The sequence below is a fragment of the Eleginops maclovinus genome, chromosome 11 (assembly GCF_036324505.1).
Source record: "Eleginops maclovinus isolate JMC-PN-2008 ecotype Puerto Natales chromosome 11, JC_Emac_rtc_rv5, whole genome shotgun sequence".
Classification (NCBI taxonomy): Eukaryota; Metazoa; Chordata; class Actinopteri; order Perciformes; family Eleginopidae; genus Eleginops; species Eleginops maclovinus.
In genome coordinates this window covers 14,893,571-14,914,849 of record NC_086359.1, presented here as the reverse complement: position 1 = coordinate 14,914,849, position 21,279 = coordinate 14,893,571, and the positions used below count along the sequence as shown (strand labels likewise).

Sequence of the window (21,279 nt, the reverse complement as noted above, 5' to 3'; positions counted from 1 at the left end):
ATTTTAAGTACATTTAGCTGACAATACTTTTTACTTCCACTTAGGCAACATTTTGAACTCAGGATTTCTACTCGTATTAGAGGGATTTTAGACCAAAGTATTAATACTTATACTCAAGCAAAGGATCTCTGGCTATTCCTCCCTTATCTCTGTCAGCAGTTAAGCGAGTTAGCTACTCATCACACACTATATGATTTAGTTTAATCCTTAATTCAGTTAGATGTCTATCATCTGACCGTGTGTGCCTAACCGTATCGGCAAAAAGCCCAAAGTCAAACTGTTTTCTCTTCCCGTCTCATGCATATTCCCCTCATATACTGTATCTGAGCAACCCAATTCCTTCCGTTTCAAGTCGAATATTTTACTGATGTTTGAGGGGTTTTACACCACTTTTACGCCTCGCTAAACACTCGTGGCGTTTCTGGTCAGAAAAGTGCAGTCACTACTTTGCTTTCAGTTCAGGGAAACCCTTGGGCTTTGAGTGGTAAGGTTGAATATCAGAGGTATGTCAGCTGTCAAATCAGCACACAATGTTTTCCTCCTCCTATTCGCTGTTTCTCTGATTGTATTCCCATGTCAGTCAGCTGAGCAAGGGGAAGTTTAAGATCTCTGCAGTCACGAAGAGCTGAAGAAGCGAATACTAAAACTCTATTCTCATTAGCTGTGTGCAAACTATAGTAAAATGCAACTTTTCTGATGAACCAAGACCAGGAAAATCTGTGAGAGCCTTACTAATTTTACTGTTAAATTTTTTTTTTATTTCAAACCCAATTTTATCAGAAATATTGCCTCCGGCCTGCTGATGTGGGCAATGATCAACAAAATATTCATATTTTGTATTTTGAATGAAAAAATCCTTCCCATCTAGGCTTCTGAGTAAGGATTCTTGAGTGATTATCCTTTTATAATCCTGCTTCGCACTACATAATTAATTTTCGTTATCTAGAGGAAACAGTCAGCCGCTGTATAAATTATCTTGTGGTTTAAACTTGGATGAGTCGACCAGATCACACAAGGCACAGACCGTCCATTACTGCTGTGTCAGATTTAAATAATTCATTTATTATACTGCTATGAGTCCCATTATGCACTAAGCATTAAAACTTCATATTACAGATGCAACATGCATATTTCAGCTGCTTAAGTATATGGATATTGAAAAAGGCCAACAAGCAAGGCAAATGTTTCGATAGGTCATTTTAACAAACATGCTGTAGTTAAACATAAACCCGTATCTGCAACAACCTGCTGTGATTTAGGCACAAAGATTACATTTACAAAGCACATACTTTAAATATTCCAGTATTTGCCTACACTGGCTAATTCCTGTCTGTCAGTGAAGAGGTTTCCTGAATAAGATTCAACTTCCTGTCTTAACGGGAGATCAACACAGGGTAATTCAGGCCAGAAGTAACAAAGCAAAAAAAGAGCTTCTTGAAAAGTTTTTTTGTTAACTTTAGTTGTACTTGGATATTTAATTCATCTCTTTTACAAGCACCTGTATCAAGCACATACACCAAATTGAAATACCTACCGACATCGCCTGCTTAAATCCAAAAAGCCAGGAGGATTGTGATGTGTTGCTTTTTAATGGTCTTTATTTTGTTAACCAAAATCCAGCAAGCCTTTGCCCTTGTGCTCCACAGCTTGAGTGATCGAGGAGGCTAAAGTCCTTGATGTTGATGGGCAATTACTGAGCTATTAAAGACAATTACCTCCCACACAGTGGCATTACTCAGTATACAAGTTTACATGGACATTTCTTTCCTTAAAATGGGGACAAATTTATCAGCAAAAGTATTTCCTAGTTAGTTTACCCATCTGTACACAATAACATGCCACCAGTCAATCCTGCCATTTAATACATTTTAGACACACACAGTTGGTCAAAGTTTGTTGTGCTTTGGAGTCCAGAGAAACTGAAATTCAATTCATCCAACAACACAAATTTGGTTTCCGGGTCACATAAAATTGATGTCTGAGAGTCTGATTGCAAGACTGAGAAAAGTGTAAATGTAGTAGTGTTTCAGCCTGCAAAGTAAGAGATGGTCTTCACTGACCCTGACTGAAACCAGGAGATTTACTCAATGGAGAAATTCCACAGTTCATATGGAAAAAGTCTAAAAGGCCTCTATGAAGCTGAACCTGATGCCTGCCTATTGTCACTGTGAAAGTGAAAGTCCAAATAAAAAAAAGTTGACTTAACATGGGCGATGAACTGGAGAGCTACAGCTGCTACGAGACATCAGTGTCTGTGTCAGGTTACATCCCTGGTTACATTGCATGGACTGGATGCAATACCTTGTTTGTCATGCAGAGAAGTTACCTGAGTGTTCACTTTGTGGAAACATTATCACAATTCTGCCAGTCAAACAAGCCTCATAATACTATTTCAAATAAAAAGAAGAACAAACAACAGGGACAATCACCCACCCTCCAAAATAAACAAAACACAAGCTAGCTAGCTTTCTGGTGGATTTAATTTTAGTTTTTTGTCTGTGTTCATTTAATTCTGCCCGCTCAGTGGCAAAGCAAATTCCTGGCTTTTGATTTGTCACATTCATGGCTTATTAATGTATTCATTAATTCATGATTTAGTTTGATGCTGCAAATGTAATTAAACCTCTTTGGCTTAATGTTTTCATGATAAGGATCTATACCATTTCAGTATTATATTGCCATTATTATCATACTACATTTACAACACACACACACACACACACACACACACACACACACACACACACACACACACACACACACACACACACACACACACACACACACACACACACACACACACACACACACACACACACACACACACACACACACACACACACACACACACACACACACACACACACACACACACACACACAGACCTGTCTCTCCCTCAGTTGGCAGGTCTAGTTGCATTAACTCATACGTAGGTATAATACCACAGTATAATCATTCCTGCATGCTGTTGCCCTTCGTTGCTAACAACACTGTCTATCCTCAGCCTTTAAGCCAGAGAAGAAAAGGCTTTACAAAGCTCAGATAAACACTCTCAAGTTACCATAAAGCAAATTGGAAGAACTACGTGGATATTTCATAGAAACAGATCTGACTCAGCCCAGCAGTGTGTTGCTGTGCAGAACACCAGCTATCTCCAAGCAGAACTAAACCACATGGAGAGGTTTTTTTTTCATTTAATTTGGAGCACTTCACATGTTGCGTATCAACTTTTCACTTTACCTGCCAATGGTTTCCAATAATTCAACCAGTCAAAGAGTGGATATACCTCTAAAATTAGCTGACTTGTTGAACATTTCGACCCTCCCTGTAATTAGTTTTGCTTTGTCCATAAAATCCTCCGGGCCTTGAAGATTATAAGCAGATGCTAAATATGTACAAAGTATTTTATCTCATTAGGAATGTATGATATAACCCAACAGCAGACACACACACACACAGAGACCCTACTTCACTCACTGTGGTCTGGGAAGGCTCAACTGGTTGACTTTGGGTGCTGTCAGAAATTGCCAAAAAGACTGACGATTTACTTTCACTTGTCTTCCAAAGAGGGCAGCTGTGCAGCAAGAAACCTGGGATTTTTGCCTCTATTTCCACCAGATCTTCTAATTGAAGAAAAGATGGAGTCACTATGCGGTTTGTACTCTTTTAAAAGCTAACCCACTTCAAATGCACTTTAGAAATCCAGTAAATAAATGAATCATTGTTCGTACTACCACAACAATGATCCTCAACCTCTAACGTTCAGTTACAATGAAGCACTGTTTGTGAGGTAAGAAGCCAACTATTTGCAATCCAGTGGTTTCACATTATGATTGTCTGTGAGATTTACATTATTTATTACAATTTTCTTTATAGACCCAAAATACTGTATATTTGATCAGAAATGACAACAGTGGATATGACGCTCACGGTCACCAGAAAGTTTTCCTCACTAGGTTAAAGCTCACAATTCTGTTAATGACAATATTCAGCTAAATACAATTTTATACAATTCTGTGTTGACGATTTGTTTGTAAATTTAATAGGAAACTTTATTATTCAGCTGCATGCTGTGCTAAATAGTTTTATGATAACGTGAGGCTAAGGATTCATGTTTGATGAGAGGTTACTATTAGCTTGCTATCAGGAAGCAACCATTAAAAAAACAATGATATATCACATATGTTGGATTACATTTTTGACCCAATGTGAAATCGAAAGTTTGAGTATTTGCCCATTTTCTTTAACAGGTGTTCAGTTTCTACAACAGATCGCATTTTAAAAGTAACCCACACACATTCAGAGCGAGTCCTACGCCATTTCTGCCAGAGATAAAGCTTTTATGCTCCAAGTTCAAAATCAAGCTTGTAATGTTTTCAGGCCCACGTCCTTCAAACAATAAAGAACTCTCAGTGGGTACTGGAGTGCTTCAAATTCCTTTCCTGCCCCATGAATCAAGAATACCCTGTAACACTTTTACTATGACTGCTGATAGTTTTTTTCACAAACAAAAATGTGTTGAAAAGTGGCTAGGCATTACTCCAGCCTCTTATAGGCCCTACAGAAAATCTTTCTACAGTTAATTCAACAAACTACCAAAAGAGGCTTTCATCAGTTTCCCAGGAGCCATTGTCTGCTAATCAAGGCTCAATCAGGTCCTCATTAAATAGACTCGTTTAGCTAATTAACCAATCACCTCCTTAATGAATGTCATCAAGCACCGATTGTCAATTGTCATCAAAAAGAAAACAGGCAGAACTGAGAGGCTAAGATTCTCATTATCTCCCTGTCTGTCATATAACACAATGCATACTCACTTGTGATCAACATGCTTCTCACGTTGGAAGTCTTGGATGGAGTGAACTTTAGCAAACTTCCATGTTACCCCTTAAAATTTACGTTGAGCCTTAGACATATAGATATTTAAAGAGATAAATCCAAAGAGAAAAATTATACATCCAGTGTTGTAATGGAGCAGTACAGTCTAGTTGTGCTAGTCATGTTAGGCATCATGTTAATGAAGTCATTGTTGAAGATTTCCCATTTCCCCCACCACTCCCCTTCCTCTGACCAGGACCGGACCATCTGAACTCCAAGGGGGGGCATCCTAAAAATAACCCGAAGTGACGAAGAAACATGAAGGCCTGCACGAGGAGACTAAAAATACTTTCAATTTCTGTGGCTGTATGAGACAAAAAAACGCATAGATTGGTCAGTCACATTAAGGAGATAGTATCTGAAAATGATGAATGTTGGTGACCCTCCCTGAAGGAAATGAAGGAACCCAGAGTCAGACAGCTCGTCTGTCCACTTGGTACAGGAGTGACCACAGATTTCCACAGGGCAGAAGTTGGCTTTGAGGCTGGCAAATGTCTAGTTTCTTTCCTATAATGATTTTATTTAAAACAGGCTATTCAGTGGTTCCACTTTGCTTCAAATGGGCCGATAAAAGTCTAGATGCAGAAGAATATTTTTCTCCTTTCGGACCAGAAATCACAACACTAAGACAATTAAAAGCAAAGAGAAATGAGATTTTCCGCTTTCTGAGATTGAATATTTTCCACCAGTTCTGATTTCTGACCTGCTCACAGCTTTTAGCTTTGGACGGGGGCTTTGAGAAAGAGTCACTTCAGACGAAATGAAATACAAACACTCAAGTAGACAAATGTCTCAACATGAGGAGGAGAAAGTCCTCAGCATGCACTAATAGCTTGTAGTTCTTCAACATTTCATTTTGGCTCAGTCCAAGGCATACCATTAGCGTTAATGGCCTTCCATTTACAGCGTAGGTGTTTGATTATGGGATTTTAAATGTGAATAACTCCCTCAGTGGAGAAGAGAAGAAACGAGAATGGTCCGCGTGATTCGCAACATTAATTCACAAGTGGATGGGGAGAAAGTGGGAGTATGTAAACAACTAATGGACTTTTTCACAGTCTGTCGAGAGCCACAGAGCAAGAAGAAGAACAAGAGTAGAAAGAGAGAAAAATGAGGTTTAAACTTATTCCCTTCGCTTAGACAACATTTATTTTAATTGTCTTGAAAAGGTGCTAAAAGATAGAACAATATTTGTAGTAAAGAGGAAAATATAACACCATATAATACAATACAGAGGCATAAATAATATTGTTGCTTCAATTACTATCCTTATTTTTCATGTAAAACGCAATGTCCTCTCTACGCTTCTGAAACAGGAGAAACAGAAGAGGCTATTATAAACTTCTTAAAAGAAGCCATTTAAAAAACTCACAACCAATGACATTTGTATTCCTTAATATTTTACTTGACGTCCGATTTCAAACGTCATTTTTTATAATACTTTTCTGTTGCACTATATCTTCATGCTTGTGATGTGTTTTTTGTCTTTGTAAAGTACTTTGAATTGCCCCACGTTGCAATGTGCTGCATAAATAAACTTGCCTTGCTTTCACTTAAATGAATGTATTTATGTTTGTTTTTTTCCAGGCAGTTAAACCGAAAACTCAAAGTCACACAGGGCAAAGAAAGGCCTGCAGTCTCTGGAGCCGACAAGTTGTTGACTGTAAAAATCAGGATTAAAGCAGAGCTCAGGGGCTGACCTCCGGCTCTGCTCACAAAAAGGCTCTCTCTCCTGCGTTGTATGTGAGGGTATCTCTCTCTCTCTCTCTACTGTGCATTAAGGTTGCACAAGACTGTGTTTCCTTTTCCCAAGCTAGAGCCTCACAGGCGTCAGAGGAGGAAGAATCCAACAATACTCCCAGCGGATGGGAGTTTCTGTGTGTGTGTGTGTGTGTGTGTGTGTGTGTGTGTGTGTGTGTGTGTGTGTGTGTGTGTGTGTGTGTGTGTGTGTGTGAGGGAGGATGTTACAGTATGAGAGAATCTGATGTGTTGTGTTTACCCTCATAATTGTAGCCTTGCTGCATATTTACTGCTTGCGTGTGTGCTCTCGGTGTGTACGGGTTTGAGATAACTTTGCGTGCTTGTGTGTGTGTGTGTGTGTGTGTGTGTGTGTGTGTGTGTGTGTGTGTGTGTGTGTGAAGTCCATTCTGAATACAGCCTCAGAGGCTTGGGTCTGGAATTTCCGATGCAGCAGGACAGGAAGTGGCCTGCTCTCTTGAACTGTGTCCCTCCTTCTGAACATTGCTGCATACACTACACAACCTATCACTTCATCAGTGTGTGTGTGTGTGTGTGTGTGTGTGTGTGTGTGTGTGTATTATTACAGCATTTGCCTAACAATGTCAGCTCAAAGTCAATATTAACCATCAAAACTTCTTTTAATAAGAAAGGGTGAGCAAGGAATGACAATTGTCAAAAACAAGACGAATTAGAGGAATCATCATATTTAGGCTAATGTAAAATAAAGTGCATTAGTCAGACAAATACAACTACATGGTAAAATAGGGTCAAGGTTAACAAAATACCAAAGTCATCCTTTAATTTGCACTCTCAGGCATACACACTTGTGAACATACATCTCCATTCAAGGGTCATCATTCCTGCTAAACAAAACAAAGAAAATATTACAAGTGCAGCTTGCTTGCAGGATTTAATGTCTTTTAAATGCTTAAGATATGATTTGGGGGTTAAAGTAAACATTCACTGCTGAGGTTTCTGACTCCAGCCTCCCATGGCCTTCACAATCAATTTACCAGGAATCTGATTAGACCGGCTCTTTATAAGCACTTAGGAATGATCTAAGAGTGTGAACTAATGGGTCGTCCACACAGTTTGTTGAACATGTTCTTTATGAGGAGTACGGCTCCTAAAACCAATGGTTAGATATCTAGCAGTGAATACAGAACACTATTTGGCGTTCATTTCCTCACCCTGTCAAATCTGCTGTTGTTTTGGCCAGATGATCATATTGAAGTCTGTGGACTTTTGGGGAATCCGATTTAAAAACCGATCCAGGTAATTTGTAGCTGTCAAATTGAGAAAGGGGAACTGATATCTTTGAACTATCTTTAAGAAAATATTACAAAATGCTACAAAGCCTCCATGCAATACGAAACTTAACATGTTGATTATTTAAATGTTAAACTTGACCTTAAAGGTAAGATAGAAACTACTTCATCTCTTCAGAAATCCAAAAGTAGCATAGCAAAGTCAAGGCCACTTCAAACACCAACATCACTGATGTTTATTTTCTTTCTGTGTAGGGAAAAACATTTTAAGAAAGACCTTTGGGTCACTTCAAGCTCCGAGAACATTCACACGCACTTCTGAGTGATCTTTTTTTTCCGATTAAATTACTCCCTATATAGTGAACATGTTTTAAGGTGAGCAACAGTGAGGAGCTTTTTTCAACTTCCATCCACTTTCAGGTCTTGTGTGAAGAGAAATTAGTTGAAAAAGTCTGCAGCTGAGGGAAGTATGTCTTCCTCTGAGGTATGCATGCAAATCAGTGGCAAAGCCAAAGTTAAACTGAACTTGTATCAGTAGGTAGTGAAAAAAAAACTATATTGGGATGACCTGAGTACTTTTTTTTTTTTTTACTGTGCTAGCCAATTGTTTAACCACAGTTCACAATTCTAGTGTTATACTCTGAGATTAGAGAAACAACCCAGAATTTGAAGGCTGCATTAAAGGAAACGTTGAAAGAAAAATATTGTGTACAGTTCTCTTTTCCTTAAGTTACCATATCATTCTTTCATCCCGAAAATGTCATGGAGTCATGAAGAATCTATAGGAAATAGGGAGGCCAGTACGATATAGAATGTATAACTCAACCTTTAAGAATGAGGCTGTCCACTTCATCCATAACTAGCTAGTTACCTAGATAGAGTAGCCAGATAAGAGGGTAAAAACTTTACCACAACTTCCATCGCCACTGAAAATGTTGGTAGGTTGAACACATCACTTAGTTTAGGGTAGGTATTGTCCAATGTTAACATGCTGAATGAACTTGGTGAAAAGAAATGGCAATTCTGTCTAACAGTAAGGCTAAACTATAATGCAATAACAATAAACAAGCAAGTCATTTAATGTTAGCGTGGTAAAGGCCATCCTTCATTTTAACTGCTGCACAGCTAACAGCTCAGTTCATCGGGGCAAACCCTGCAGTACATAATAAATTAGGTGTTCCAAATGGTGAGGAAATGTGGATAACAAATTCTGAAAGATTCCTATAAACTTGTTTGAACAACCAACGGCTTCACTTAGCTGATAGATGAGAGCAGTTTGTTGAAAATGCTCATTCAGCTCCATCTCCAATGTTGATATAACAAGCAGAAATGGCTGTTTGGGGATTTACTTGATGGATTGCTTTCTACTTGGCATCTTGTTATCTTATTCCAGAGTTCATCCTTATTTCCATGCTAAAACACAAACATTACAATGCTGTCAGTGATGTTTTCTTTTTGATGAATAGCCAGCTACAGAGGAGTATATTAGGAGCAGACAGATGTGGAAGTATGCACCTGTCTGTAAATGAAACAGAAAAGTACTTCTTCTGTGTGCTTTCGTTCTTTCTTTTCGTACATAATCAGTACAAACTATAATGTCATTTGTATATGCTTATACTTTGCTTTCCATTGCTACATGATAGCATATTTTCATTTTGTATGCACTTCTAACGTAAAACCTTGGTTATGCATGCACTGTAGAAACTTAATGAAAATATTTTTGATCAGAAAGGTGATTAAGGAAACACAAATGATATTAAAGGGTTAAAGTGAAAATAAACACTATATTAATGATGATTTGCAAAAAAATATTGCTGCTTTTAGCTCGAGAGCCCACATATGGGTGTAAACATATTACATTTTGGTCACTTTGCAGTTGTTATGAGAACATATCTTGAAATATTGAAGCAAGGGGCTAGGTAGTGAGTTATGTGCAAAGCTGTGTATTGAAGTATGATTACAAAATAAGAAGTCTTGCCCTTGCAGTATCTCAAGTAGAGTTTGACAGGCGTCTTATCCCGCTGAGTCACTGGGACGCCCCACTGCTGACCCTTCCAACTGTACTTGTTGACACAAACTATAAATAAAGCTGTATCTGTTGTTTTGTTCTGGGCAGTGGATGGAAAACTGGGGACATTGCCAAGGGTCAGCAGTGTCCCTGGAACGATGTTGAGAGATGTTATTACCAGGCTTTCAGCACGATCATTGTTCTAAAATTCCTCTAAACCCAGTGTGACATTTAGCCTGAACCGGCATAGTGTTTGACATCTTCCTTTGAGTCCAAGAGTGAACAGTGGTGAGGGAAAGAGGATAAACCTAGAGCTACTGTTGATCATTACTGTTCTCCCAAAAAAATATGAGCATGAAAAGTCTTAAGCATAGTCCACACTTAAATTGTTATTTTTTGTAAAGGTAGCAGTCTCTCATTATGTGTTGTGGAATTTGTTTCGCACCCAATAGCCGTTATAGGTCACTGAAAACCGAGCTTTTGTTCAGATCCAAAGAATCAGTTTTTAGTTGAAGGACCTTTTTTGTTTATAATTAAAAGGCTTGTGTGGACAGGATTTATTGTGAATTATTTTCTAGGAATAACTGGACAAGGACAAACAGCAACATAGAACATATTTCATATAAAGTAATATTATGTTAATACTGTATGTCAATTTGGAAATATACTGGATATTTCTTCCACACTTTATTCTCCATATGTTCAATCAGAAATAAACCTTTACCTATGTTGCTTCTGTAATGTTCCGAACATGTTGACAAGTTAACCAGTTGTTTCTGCATTCGTAAAAGGTGTTCCAGTATAATAGTATTGGCATTTTATCCTCATTCTAAGTGCATTAAAGTACACAAATTCGTAAAATGAATCAAGTCAGTCAGTGTGTGTGTGTGTTTACACCTTCATGTCATCCATGACTACTGTTTGACGTCTCATTAAAAAGGTAATGATGGTTGAGACACACAAACAGACACACAAGGATTACAGCAGATCAAAGTATTATCTTCATAGTATATTTAACCTTTATTTAATCAAAGAAAGGTAAATAAGGACAAATATCACCATGGGTGTATGTCAAGGATCAAATAACTAGTTGTTTGTATGGGACATTTAATAATGGACAGGTACGGTTACTCTCATTTTGAGTTTTAGAACTTTTTTTTTTACCGTGTAGAGTAGAATGCATAAACTGTTCACTTCCGGCTTTCCAGAGCATTTTAATTACTGTTTATTTATTTATATTTTATTGAATGAAACCAAGCACAATATTAACAGACATTTTGATATTTAACGTGTTATGGCATACCCTAGTTAGTTTAGACCAAACTTGGACAGGACATGAAGTGAAATACAAATGTCTGCACAACAATGGGGATACATTGCATTTACAGGCAAATCAAACATTAAAAAAGGTGCAGACATTTCAAAAACAACTATTTTAAGTGATTATAGAATAAGCTCCTTTTAGGCCAAAATGTATTGTGTGTTATTACAAGCTTTCTTTCCAAGATTGAGACGAGAAGAGAGATGACAGCTTTGGCTTGGAAGCAATCATCTCATAAATAAAACTGCAGGTTAACACTTACTGGCATTTAGCTGGTTACTGGATAGTATCAGTGTTTTCCCAAAACGGAAAACCCCGCCATCATTACATGAGGAGACGGGCCAAGATGACCTCTGGGATTTTCCTCACTCTCCAATGACTGTGTCTGATACATTCTCAATGTATGATACATTCTTTACGTATCCGATTACGCAGTTTTTTGTATTTAAGATAATATCAAATCTTGATTTTATATTGGTACCCAGCATTTAAATACTTTGTTCTGTTTATTGTTGTTACTTTTGCGCAAGTGTGAGTATGCAAGTATTGTGTTGGTGAGTGTGTGTCATACTAACACTCATTTCTCGGGAAGTAATTAGTGGAAGATTACCAGCAAATTTACAGTAAAAGTCGGTCTTGAAGTTCTATTTCCATTTATGGTCACACATGTAATAAGAGAATAAGATAAATGTGAAAATCTGTAACATTTTTCAAGGATTAATCATAGTGTTACTGTGTTGCATGACTTCCTCAGTGCCATGACCATCACAAAAAAGACTTTGCATTTCCATATTTGTATCAAAACACTGATAAGTTATGTGCATTAAAACTGTTCTAATAACAATGTTTATGTGATGAACATTGATGAAGGAGGAATTGTATTAACCTTTTCGCAACTGTGTGGACATCGTAAAAAATGAACAAGTCTCACTATGTGTCTGTTAGCCTGCATCATAGAGGCCTTAAGTGACAACAGCAATATATTCACCTCACCTCTGGGTCTTTGTCATGTTAGTTTGACAGGAAGTCCCCACCCCTCAGTCCTCAGGACGATAAAGCCTTTTAGAGACACGCCATTCTGACCACTCTGCTCGACTGCTCAGGAAATCCCTCAGTGATTAACTGACCCTTCCTGAGTAGAAGCCTGTCTGTCTGTCTTTTTACTGTCCAACTTTTTCTGTGGTAACTTGATCCAAACATACCCTACTGTATAACTAAATCCCTTGCTTTCTGTCTGCATGTCTCCCTGCCTTCCTGCCTGCCGACTTTATAAATTCAACCTGATTCTGCAGCAAGTGCGATTTTAACTGCTGGCCACTAAAAAATCCCCATCTGCAGAGGGTTGATAGGTTTTGCAGATCAATACAAGTGACTAAACAAATACTTCTTCAAATGCTGGGCAAAAACTCACTCAGTAATCAGAAGAAACACCTTCTGTCTAGACACTAAATTACTTAATAGGCTATTTCTTAAAGTCTAGAACACGCCAGTGGACTCTCGGGTACCAAAAAGATTGCAATAAAAGGCGATGATAGATTTGTTTTTTGGGGGTGTTAACTTTTTTATATGTATAATAATGTGGCAAAAAGTTTGTGTAACAGCAAACAGGTATTTTATAGTGTTGCTTTCAGTATTACTATTATTTTGTTATTTTTCGACTCAAATAAACATATTTATTTGAACAATTATTACCAAAATGTTAAACTCATAACTTTTAGTGTTTCTTACAATCTAATTCTGGTTTAAGTCGGAATTTTCAAGTCTTAATACAATTGACTAACGTTAAGAGCAACCAAAAGAAAGACCAAACTAAAAAGTAAACTTAAATATTTGCTTTAAAAAATATGTTTTTGATGTTTTGCCCTGTCATCAGGAAGCCCGTTCAGATAGGGGAACTGAGGCCGTTTTATTTTCACTTCAAAGCCACCAGACTCTATTGACAAAAACATAAGTTTTACCTCACAGGAATCAAGTATCAACATTTCTGTCCTCATAAACCTATCAAATATTGATTTGAATGCATCATCCTATTTTAAACAAACTGAATATCCAAAGGCAAAAGTGAACCCACTGTCTCCTTAGTGTTTATCTGAATCTTTCAGCAAGGAACTGACTCAATGCGATGACAGTCCACATTTTCTGACAGTCTTTTGTTAAAGGCAAACACTGTCATGTATCTGGATTTTCACAAGAAAAATGACAGTAAACTTTAAACCCTGCCTCTACCCACCTGACCAATTCATACTGTATGTTGTGTGGGTATGATTGTTGAAGACCCAACTTTTTCAAAAGTACATTTTTGGACCATCCATTGTGATAATAGAAAAGAGGTGGAAGCTTAGCAAATTGACAAACCCTTGTGAAATAGGCATACAGAAGGTTTAAATACTTGTACTTCAACATTTAAAACAGTGGATTTAGGTTAATTGAGGTTAGGCCTTTCTGGGGTTAATGCTATGCTCATGTTATCAGATTTATCCTGGTTAAATACAACTTCATGGGTTGATATAAGACTTTTTTACCATCCAAAATCTTCTAGTTATACAATTAAAATGCACCACACATTATTTTTCTTGAAAAACCCTTTCAGTCAGAAGTTGTTTATAAAACCCTCTGATGACAAAGATTCATTTGGGCCCCCTACATTAAATATGGATGATTCAACAAAATAAATAATATATTGTGGCAAGATGTTTTCCTGCTCTTGTGATTGAGTTGACAACATAAAAGTTTATACACAGACCAATATTTCTGGAACAATGCCTCCTTCCTTTCTTTTCTTCCCTCTCTCTATCTTACCCACTCGGTTTCTAAAACTTAATTCTACTTCACATTCAACTCCAAACTTCCAATTACTCTAGTGGGTCTGTCTTCGCCGGCGCTCTCCCCTCCTGGGGCCTATAAACCTTTGATGGAAACAATGACTGATAACTCGGGAACAAGAAAAAATTAGGCCGCTTCGTTATTGCTGATTCATAATCCACTTCGGAGGTGTTAATGGGGAGCCGTATTAAAGCTGCCAATGTTTAATATACACTTCCTGCTGTTGCACTAAATCTGCAGTTTTCTTTTTCTGTCCAGGGTGGGGTGTTAATGGAAGGAGTGAAGGGGCAGGTCAGACTTGGCCGTCTGCCTGGGAAGAGACTTTAGTTTTGGGTTTTCTTAGCACTTTGAAGTGACCTGCATATTAAGCATGTGGATAACTCTTTCACTCTCAATCTCTCTTTTCATCTGAATCCGTAAGTCTCCCCTTGGGTTTTCCTTTTTCAGCTTTTCAAACTTTTTCCTTCACTCTATATCACTATTTGTTTTGTCCGATTCATCCCTTAGTTTTTCACTTTGTGCATTAATCTTCGTCTAGTCCTTCCTTACCCTTGTCCACTGGAATATGACAAGGATTAGTCCAACCTTTATATCCAATCAAATCTAATAAAATTGCATTGAAACCGCCCAATATCGCAAATTAAACATTTGTCCAAGGGGGCTTGATAGTGTGTACATTCAACACCCTCTGTCCATAAACCCTCTCTTCGTTGAAGTAAGAATACCCAAAGAAACCCAAAAATGAATGGGGAGAAACGGAAGAAACCTCAAGGGAGAGCCTCAGATCTCTTTGTAGCTCGTTCTTTGTTGTGGCTTCCAATATGTGATCCAATTTCACAGCAAAAAAAGTGTTTAAACATCCTCAGAAACTCTTCACAACACTCATTCAGCATATTCCACTGCTCCTCTATCCTCCATAAAAAGTCACTTTTCAGCTTAACAGTGGGGGAATGTTTCATACTAAATTCAAGTTCTTGTTGAGTATTCCTTTCACACAAGGTTCAATTCTTGTTTAATCCAATTTATCATTCCACACAGCACTTACTGTCCTGTGAAATGTGTTTTTTCTACTGTAGTTGATCTCCATGAATCACAATGAACATAATGAGGCGCAGTGAGACAGGTGAGACCAGGCAGCAGCTCTATGAAATGGTAAAAATACATTCACTTATGTCTTAATTATCACGGTGATTCACTGCCTGAGCTTTGGGGATATAATCCCTATGCCATTTGCCTTCAAAGCCAACCTTAATAATATGGACCCTTGCACACTGCTAATGGATCAATGCAGTTTGCACATAGCAGACCTTTTAAAAGTTCGAAACTCTTGAGGGTAGTTATAATACCTTGAAAGGTAAACATCATTTGATGGTGGAATTTAATTTGATTTACAATCCCATCTTCTTTCCACAGACCTAGACACAGGAAGACTCTGCTAATAGCTTCAGCGGAGACTTGTCTTTGGACTTTGTACTTTAAACAATCACTCTAAGAAAAAATCCAAATTGCTCAACCTTAAGTCCTGCTATCAAAAAAGTAAAGTATATTTAGCAAAGTCAGTATTTGTATTAGAAATAAACACAATTCGGAAAAAAAACAAGTCATACATGCACAATGAACATTATGCATTTTTAAACATGAAAATAAAAACAAATGACTTCTCATAAATTATTAGCAAAACAAATACATTTTACAAGCTGCATTCAACCACTTTCTGGTCTTTTTCTCCTCTTTTATCCAAAACATATCTTTATTTCCACACGCTTACTGCCCTTTGCATTCAGAACAAGCGTCATCATATTATATCCAAAATAATTTTGTAATTGTATGTATATACTGTATCTGTGTGAGAGTAAAGAACCAAGGAAAAGGCACAGACATGAAATGGAGACGTGAGGCTAAATAAATATGTCTTGAGCTGCAGAGATCTAAAATAAAGTCAATGTGGGTGACCGTGCAAGGTTCTGGACACAAACACAATAATCTCGAATTGGATCCTGAATTGGATGGGAAGACACTGTAAAGAACTCAAAATGGGCATCACATGAGACCTTTTGGCCAGACTTGGTCAAAAGCTTGACAGTAGTATTTTGGACAACTTGCAGGGGACTGAAGGAAGTCTTTCTAAGGCAGGTGAAAAAAGAAATAAAGTAGTCAAGACGGGAGAAATGAACATAACAAGTAATGATTCCCAAGGTGACTCTGAAAACTCAACAGGGTTCATTTAATTGCATTGCTAGAAATCGACAAAAGGTTACATTTCTGCAAATTGACAGAAAATCTTTCCTTCATATTTCACCGCAACTGTGTGATTTAGCCTTTTGACACAAGATCTTCCATTTATTTTCAATAGAGAAGCCTAATGAGGATGATGTGTGTCTTTTAAAGATGTTTTGCTTTTAGTCTCTTTTTTTTTTTAACCTTGGCAAGCATCTATACAGTAAATGAATCCCTGATGTAGGTGGAAATAAAGAAACCATTACTACTGTGCTGTACCTGCCTGTACTTCATGTACAGTATTATGTGCTTTCACAATCATGTCTGTTACTGTAGAATCTTTTACATGTGGAAAAAGTTACAGTTATAATGTTCTGTGCTGTTCGAGCAATAAAGTTAGACCTTGATATAAGGAAATTAAGTAAAATAGGGCTGCTTCATGAAATTGTTTTTAATTCAAATTTAATTAAGATAAAGATTAAAAAATCCTTACATTTCGATTGGACACAGACTAAGTTATGTGCATTTTTTCTGACCACCATTCATTAGAAGATTTTTTTCCCCAAAGTCTGAGTCATATTTGAATTAATACTCATCATTTTAGACCGAATTACTTCCAGAGACTACCTTCATGTTTTAGAAAATGTGCCAATCAACCTTCAACAACCCAAAACAAGTTTTAAGTCAATGTGAATGTGTTCAATTCAGGTTTGCAGCGTCGACAGCAGTCGAATAAATCCGCTTTCCTGATTTGTCTATTGAAATAATCTTTAAAGAATTTCTTTATGTTGTGTTGCTCTTTAAAAAAAAATTGTAATAGAGTTTATTTAATTGCCTCATTGGATGCAGATGGAACTGAATAGTAAATCTGCTGTAGCCCGAAATGACTAACCACAGGCGCATTAGTGATAATCAGTTCAGCCAGAAGGCAGCCGAAATAACGCTGATGAGTAATCAGAACAATTCCCCATCTTTTCTGTCCATGAAACAGCATAGACACTGCAGTTGAGTCATATCTTTGACTATAAACCTTCACAGTGGAGGTCAGAAACACTAAATAAACTCATTTAGAACTCAGCAGGTATAAATCACAGATCATCACGGACCAAAGCTAGAAGTTGTAGCTGTATGATGTTTCACTATCTTCACATTCTCTAACTGTGTCATCTTGCTGTGTGTTATTTTAAATTATACAGTGCCTAAAACCGGTGGCTCTTGAAACATTTCTAAATTTCAATCTCTTCTGCTGACTGATGTTGACTCAGAAAAATAAATATTGATTAGCAGTCCATCTTTTCACCTTGCTTCCCCTATTCATATTCATATAATGAGCCGTTCTTCCAAACATTTGTATACTGTTCACATCCTGCCATCACTGGAGTCCGGAGCCAGGAGCCAATTCTCACAACAACCTGCCTCCTTGTATTAGGAGGGTCCGGAAAGAAGGCTTTGACGAAAAGGTCAGGCCAGCTTTCGCTATTGAAAATCATTGGCTGCTAAAGATCATGACATTAAAGGTATGAGCTGAAAGGCTATACAAGAGCGGCAGCAAGGAAGAACTGATGAGGTGGTGGTGGCAACGATGGACGGATGGGACTAGAAAGATTAAGAGAAAGAGAGAATACCGGAGAATAAGAAAGAGAAAGAGAGAAGACAAGGAGAAAGATAGAAGGGCAGGGCATCATAAGACACACATTAAGACACACATACTAAAAGTATTGAGTGGATGAATAATAATATATTTACATGGCTTGGATAATTCCTCAAATCTTTTACTCAAAATCAATGTGAAGAAAGAAAATAAATATGCTAATCCACTTTAAGTTCTACATGGGATTCTAAATGTGATTGAGTTAAAAAGTCAGTATTTAACATGCAACACGTTTAAAATAAATACAAATTCAGAATATTAACAATTTCCCAATGTATATAAATGACTGAGGCACTGATACAGAAGCAACATTTTATTGTTATAGCTTGTCCAGATGAATATATCAGCTTTTCACTCAAAGATTACTGTGTCCAAAATCATTCACAACTACAATGTCTTCACAACATAAATTGAAGAGGTGCTTCCAAAAATGTATACTCTCCAGTACTTGAACCAGTACAAAGGGCCATTGCATAATAAAGTAGAGATACAAAAAGATAAAACCTCAGCTTAGGTATAGCTATGTAGAACAAAAGCTGTTCTACAGCAGTGTTTTCTACTCATAGAAAAATAAAGTTGAGCCTCTAGTCTGACAAAAATATGTTTTTTTGAGCACCAATATTTAATAGTTACAGAAACAGGTTTGAAAGAACAAAATGTTGAGCAACATTTTGCCATAAAAATCCATTTTCATCCCACATTGGAATGAGGCCAATGTGCTAAAGGCTAAAGAATTAGACATACTTTATGTAGGCTAACGCTGCGTTAACAGAGACTCGGTGGAACCAAATGATTAGACCAGCAGACAAACCCTGCAGAGCTGTGAAGAAGTGAAGAAGACATGCTTCCTAGATCTGCTTAGTGTGTGTGTGTGTGTGTGTGTGTGTGTGTGTGTGTGTGTGTGTGTGTGTGGTGTGTGTGTGTGTGTGTGTGTGTGTGTGTGTGTGTGTGTGTGTGTGTGTGTGTGTGGTGTGTGTGTGTGTGTGTGTGTGTGTGTGTGTGTCTATCAAATTTGACTGCTTTCAGCACAAATCGGATAAAAGGCTGTCAGATGTGGTCTCAGGCCTAGTTTTGTGTGTGCTTTCTTTCTGACAGCATATGTGTGTTGCAGTATATATGGTCCTATGGATTTACATGCAGAATAAAACATATATTTACGTCAATTTTGCTGGAGAAAAGGCAGAACTAGGTCACAATCTATTACGTTTTTGCTTATTTAAAGCATAGTAAAGTTCAATGAGAAGGAAATCTCTGCGCCCAGATGGTTTATTGACTTATTCATAGAATAGGACACTTTATTTAGCCTAGCAGAAAAAAATCATTTTGAACACATTTGGCTTTTTGCCACTAACATAAATATTGTCCCACCAGATGTCATTCTATTCTTTCACAGAAAGATAAATTAATCCCTGACCCTGCAGCTCTCTGTCCATTAGGCCTTAGCAGAACAAATGTTCTCAGAGGTCCGCCAAAGCATGTTCAATCTATGCAAAAAGGTACATTTTCAGCATACATGGAGTCAACCATTGATTGACTTTACCGTCGTCAAGGTCTTTTTAAGTGTTAATTGGTTTAGATAATCATTTGATTGGCTCTCCCTTCATCAAAAATGTATAGAGATCTTCAGCCAGATACCTGTTATGACAGCGCCGTATGAAACTACTTTTACAAATGTGATAATATTAGAGATTCCTCACCAGAACACCGGCTGCAGTGGCTCTTTTCACCCAGTCAATGTTAGTTTTTCAACCATGTTCAAGATCTTTTCCATACCTTAGCCAAGTTATTTTTGTTACCCAAGTCTTAAAATAACATAACCGTAGCAGTGGAAGATCATTCCTCTGTTTTTGAGCTTGAAGGATTTTTTGTTGAAATTCATTTTTTTGTACATATTTGGTTATTGTCCTTAAACTTTTGGAAGGATTATCAAGACATTTGGTATAGGCCCTTAATGCCCCCAACAGGATAGGCTAATCGGATAGGACAGTGGAGAGTGACAGGAACGTGGGAGAGAGAGTCGGGGTGGGATCCGGAAAGGACCACGGGTTGGGAATCGAACCCGGGTCGTCGGCATACGGTGCAGGTGCCCCAGCCAGTTGCGCCACGGCCGGGGCCAGAATAGGATTTCTTTAATTGCAAATACTGCATAAGTGTTTTTTTTAAATGGCTGTAAAACAATAACCCAGGAGCTGTAGAAGGGTATTTACCATTCACCACTTAGTTTTCTAGAAAGAGTTATAACATTTGTACGTGATCATGTCCTTTGGACTCAATTAAATTATGGTTTACTAGAGATTAATGTAAATATCATGAGAAACATGTTTTTTTATTGACATGCTTTGAAAGCTCTACCTTTAATCTCTTGTCTACTGTGGGCAGTGTTTTGATGATTGCACAAACGTGTCAGTAGCAGCTAAGTGTGCTTTCTGGGAGTATATAGGATCATGGTGCTGTATAATTACTGTAAACCATTCCTGAGCCTAATTACAGTTAACATCCACTGGTATACATCAATGCTTCGGAGGGCTTGTTAGAGGAGATTTCATACACTTTGCAAACACATATGCATATGCTGTATATTCTATTGGTCATTATTTGACTACAAAAGAAACATCTCTTGAATTTGTGAGTTGCTTTCAAACATTCAAAATGATGAAAATTAGGGCTTTGAAAGGATATTAAAATTCTTACTATACGGTTTATATACTGTATGACTTTGAATGAATATTTTTCACCTCTTTCGTGTCATTCATCAACAACTTTTCATGTGTTATGCAGTTACTGAGCTCCTTTAATCATTTAGTTAGGCTTTCTGAATTCTGACCAAAGAAATTTGCAGAGGAAAATATTGCAGAAATCACCCGAGTGTGCAGCCCGAAGCAGGTGGAAGTAACTGGCAGCACACCGTCAGCAGTTGGTGAAAATGCTGACCAACACAAAGCACTCCATCAACTTAACATTAAAGAATCAATATTGGGAGAAACAAAACTCAACCGTAAGAGGGGCTTATCAAGAGAGGCAGCTGCTGCTAAGGTAAAGTTTACAATAAAGTTAATGTTGGTCTAGAGGGAGTTTGTAGCATTCAATGATTCACAAAGCTACATCTCAAATAAATCAAACTACCGCTGAATGGGATCAAAGTTGCTTTCTGTGATAATTAGTTAATGACAAGGTTTGAAATGTAGACAGTGTGAAAACGTTTGCTTTTAGTCATGCACATATTCATCTGAGCTTACCAAACTTTGTAGTGAGATATAGCTTTTTGTCTAGATGTCCTAGTCACAACTTTAGCATTTTAGTTCACTCTCTGGGCTCTCATAATGTAGTTTTCCGACGCAGCGAGCATCTGTTTTCAGATAACAAGCTGGAAAAG

General features: G+C 37.6%; 1 protein-coding gene across 3 annotated transcripts in view; it reads right to left on the bottom strand.

Moving 5' to 3' along the window:
* The window catches only part of si:dkeyp-23e4.3 (rho GTPase-activating protein 7), an 86,017-nt gene that overhangs the window by 31,299 nt on the left and 33,439 nt on the right, over nucleotides 1-21,279 (bottom strand). The window contains exon 1 of one of the 3 annotated variants that reach the window (XM_063895579.1): nucleotides 4,818-5,001. The exons of the other annotated variants lie outside the window; for them this stretch is intronic. Coding sequence (XP_063751649.1) covers nucleotides 4,818-4,830 — 13 coding nt within the window. The 5' untranslated portion in view covers nucleotides 4,831-5,001. Of the gene's footprint in view, nucleotides 1-4,817; nucleotides 5,002-21,279 lie in introns of those variants that run through there. 3 annotated transcript variants of the gene reach the window in all.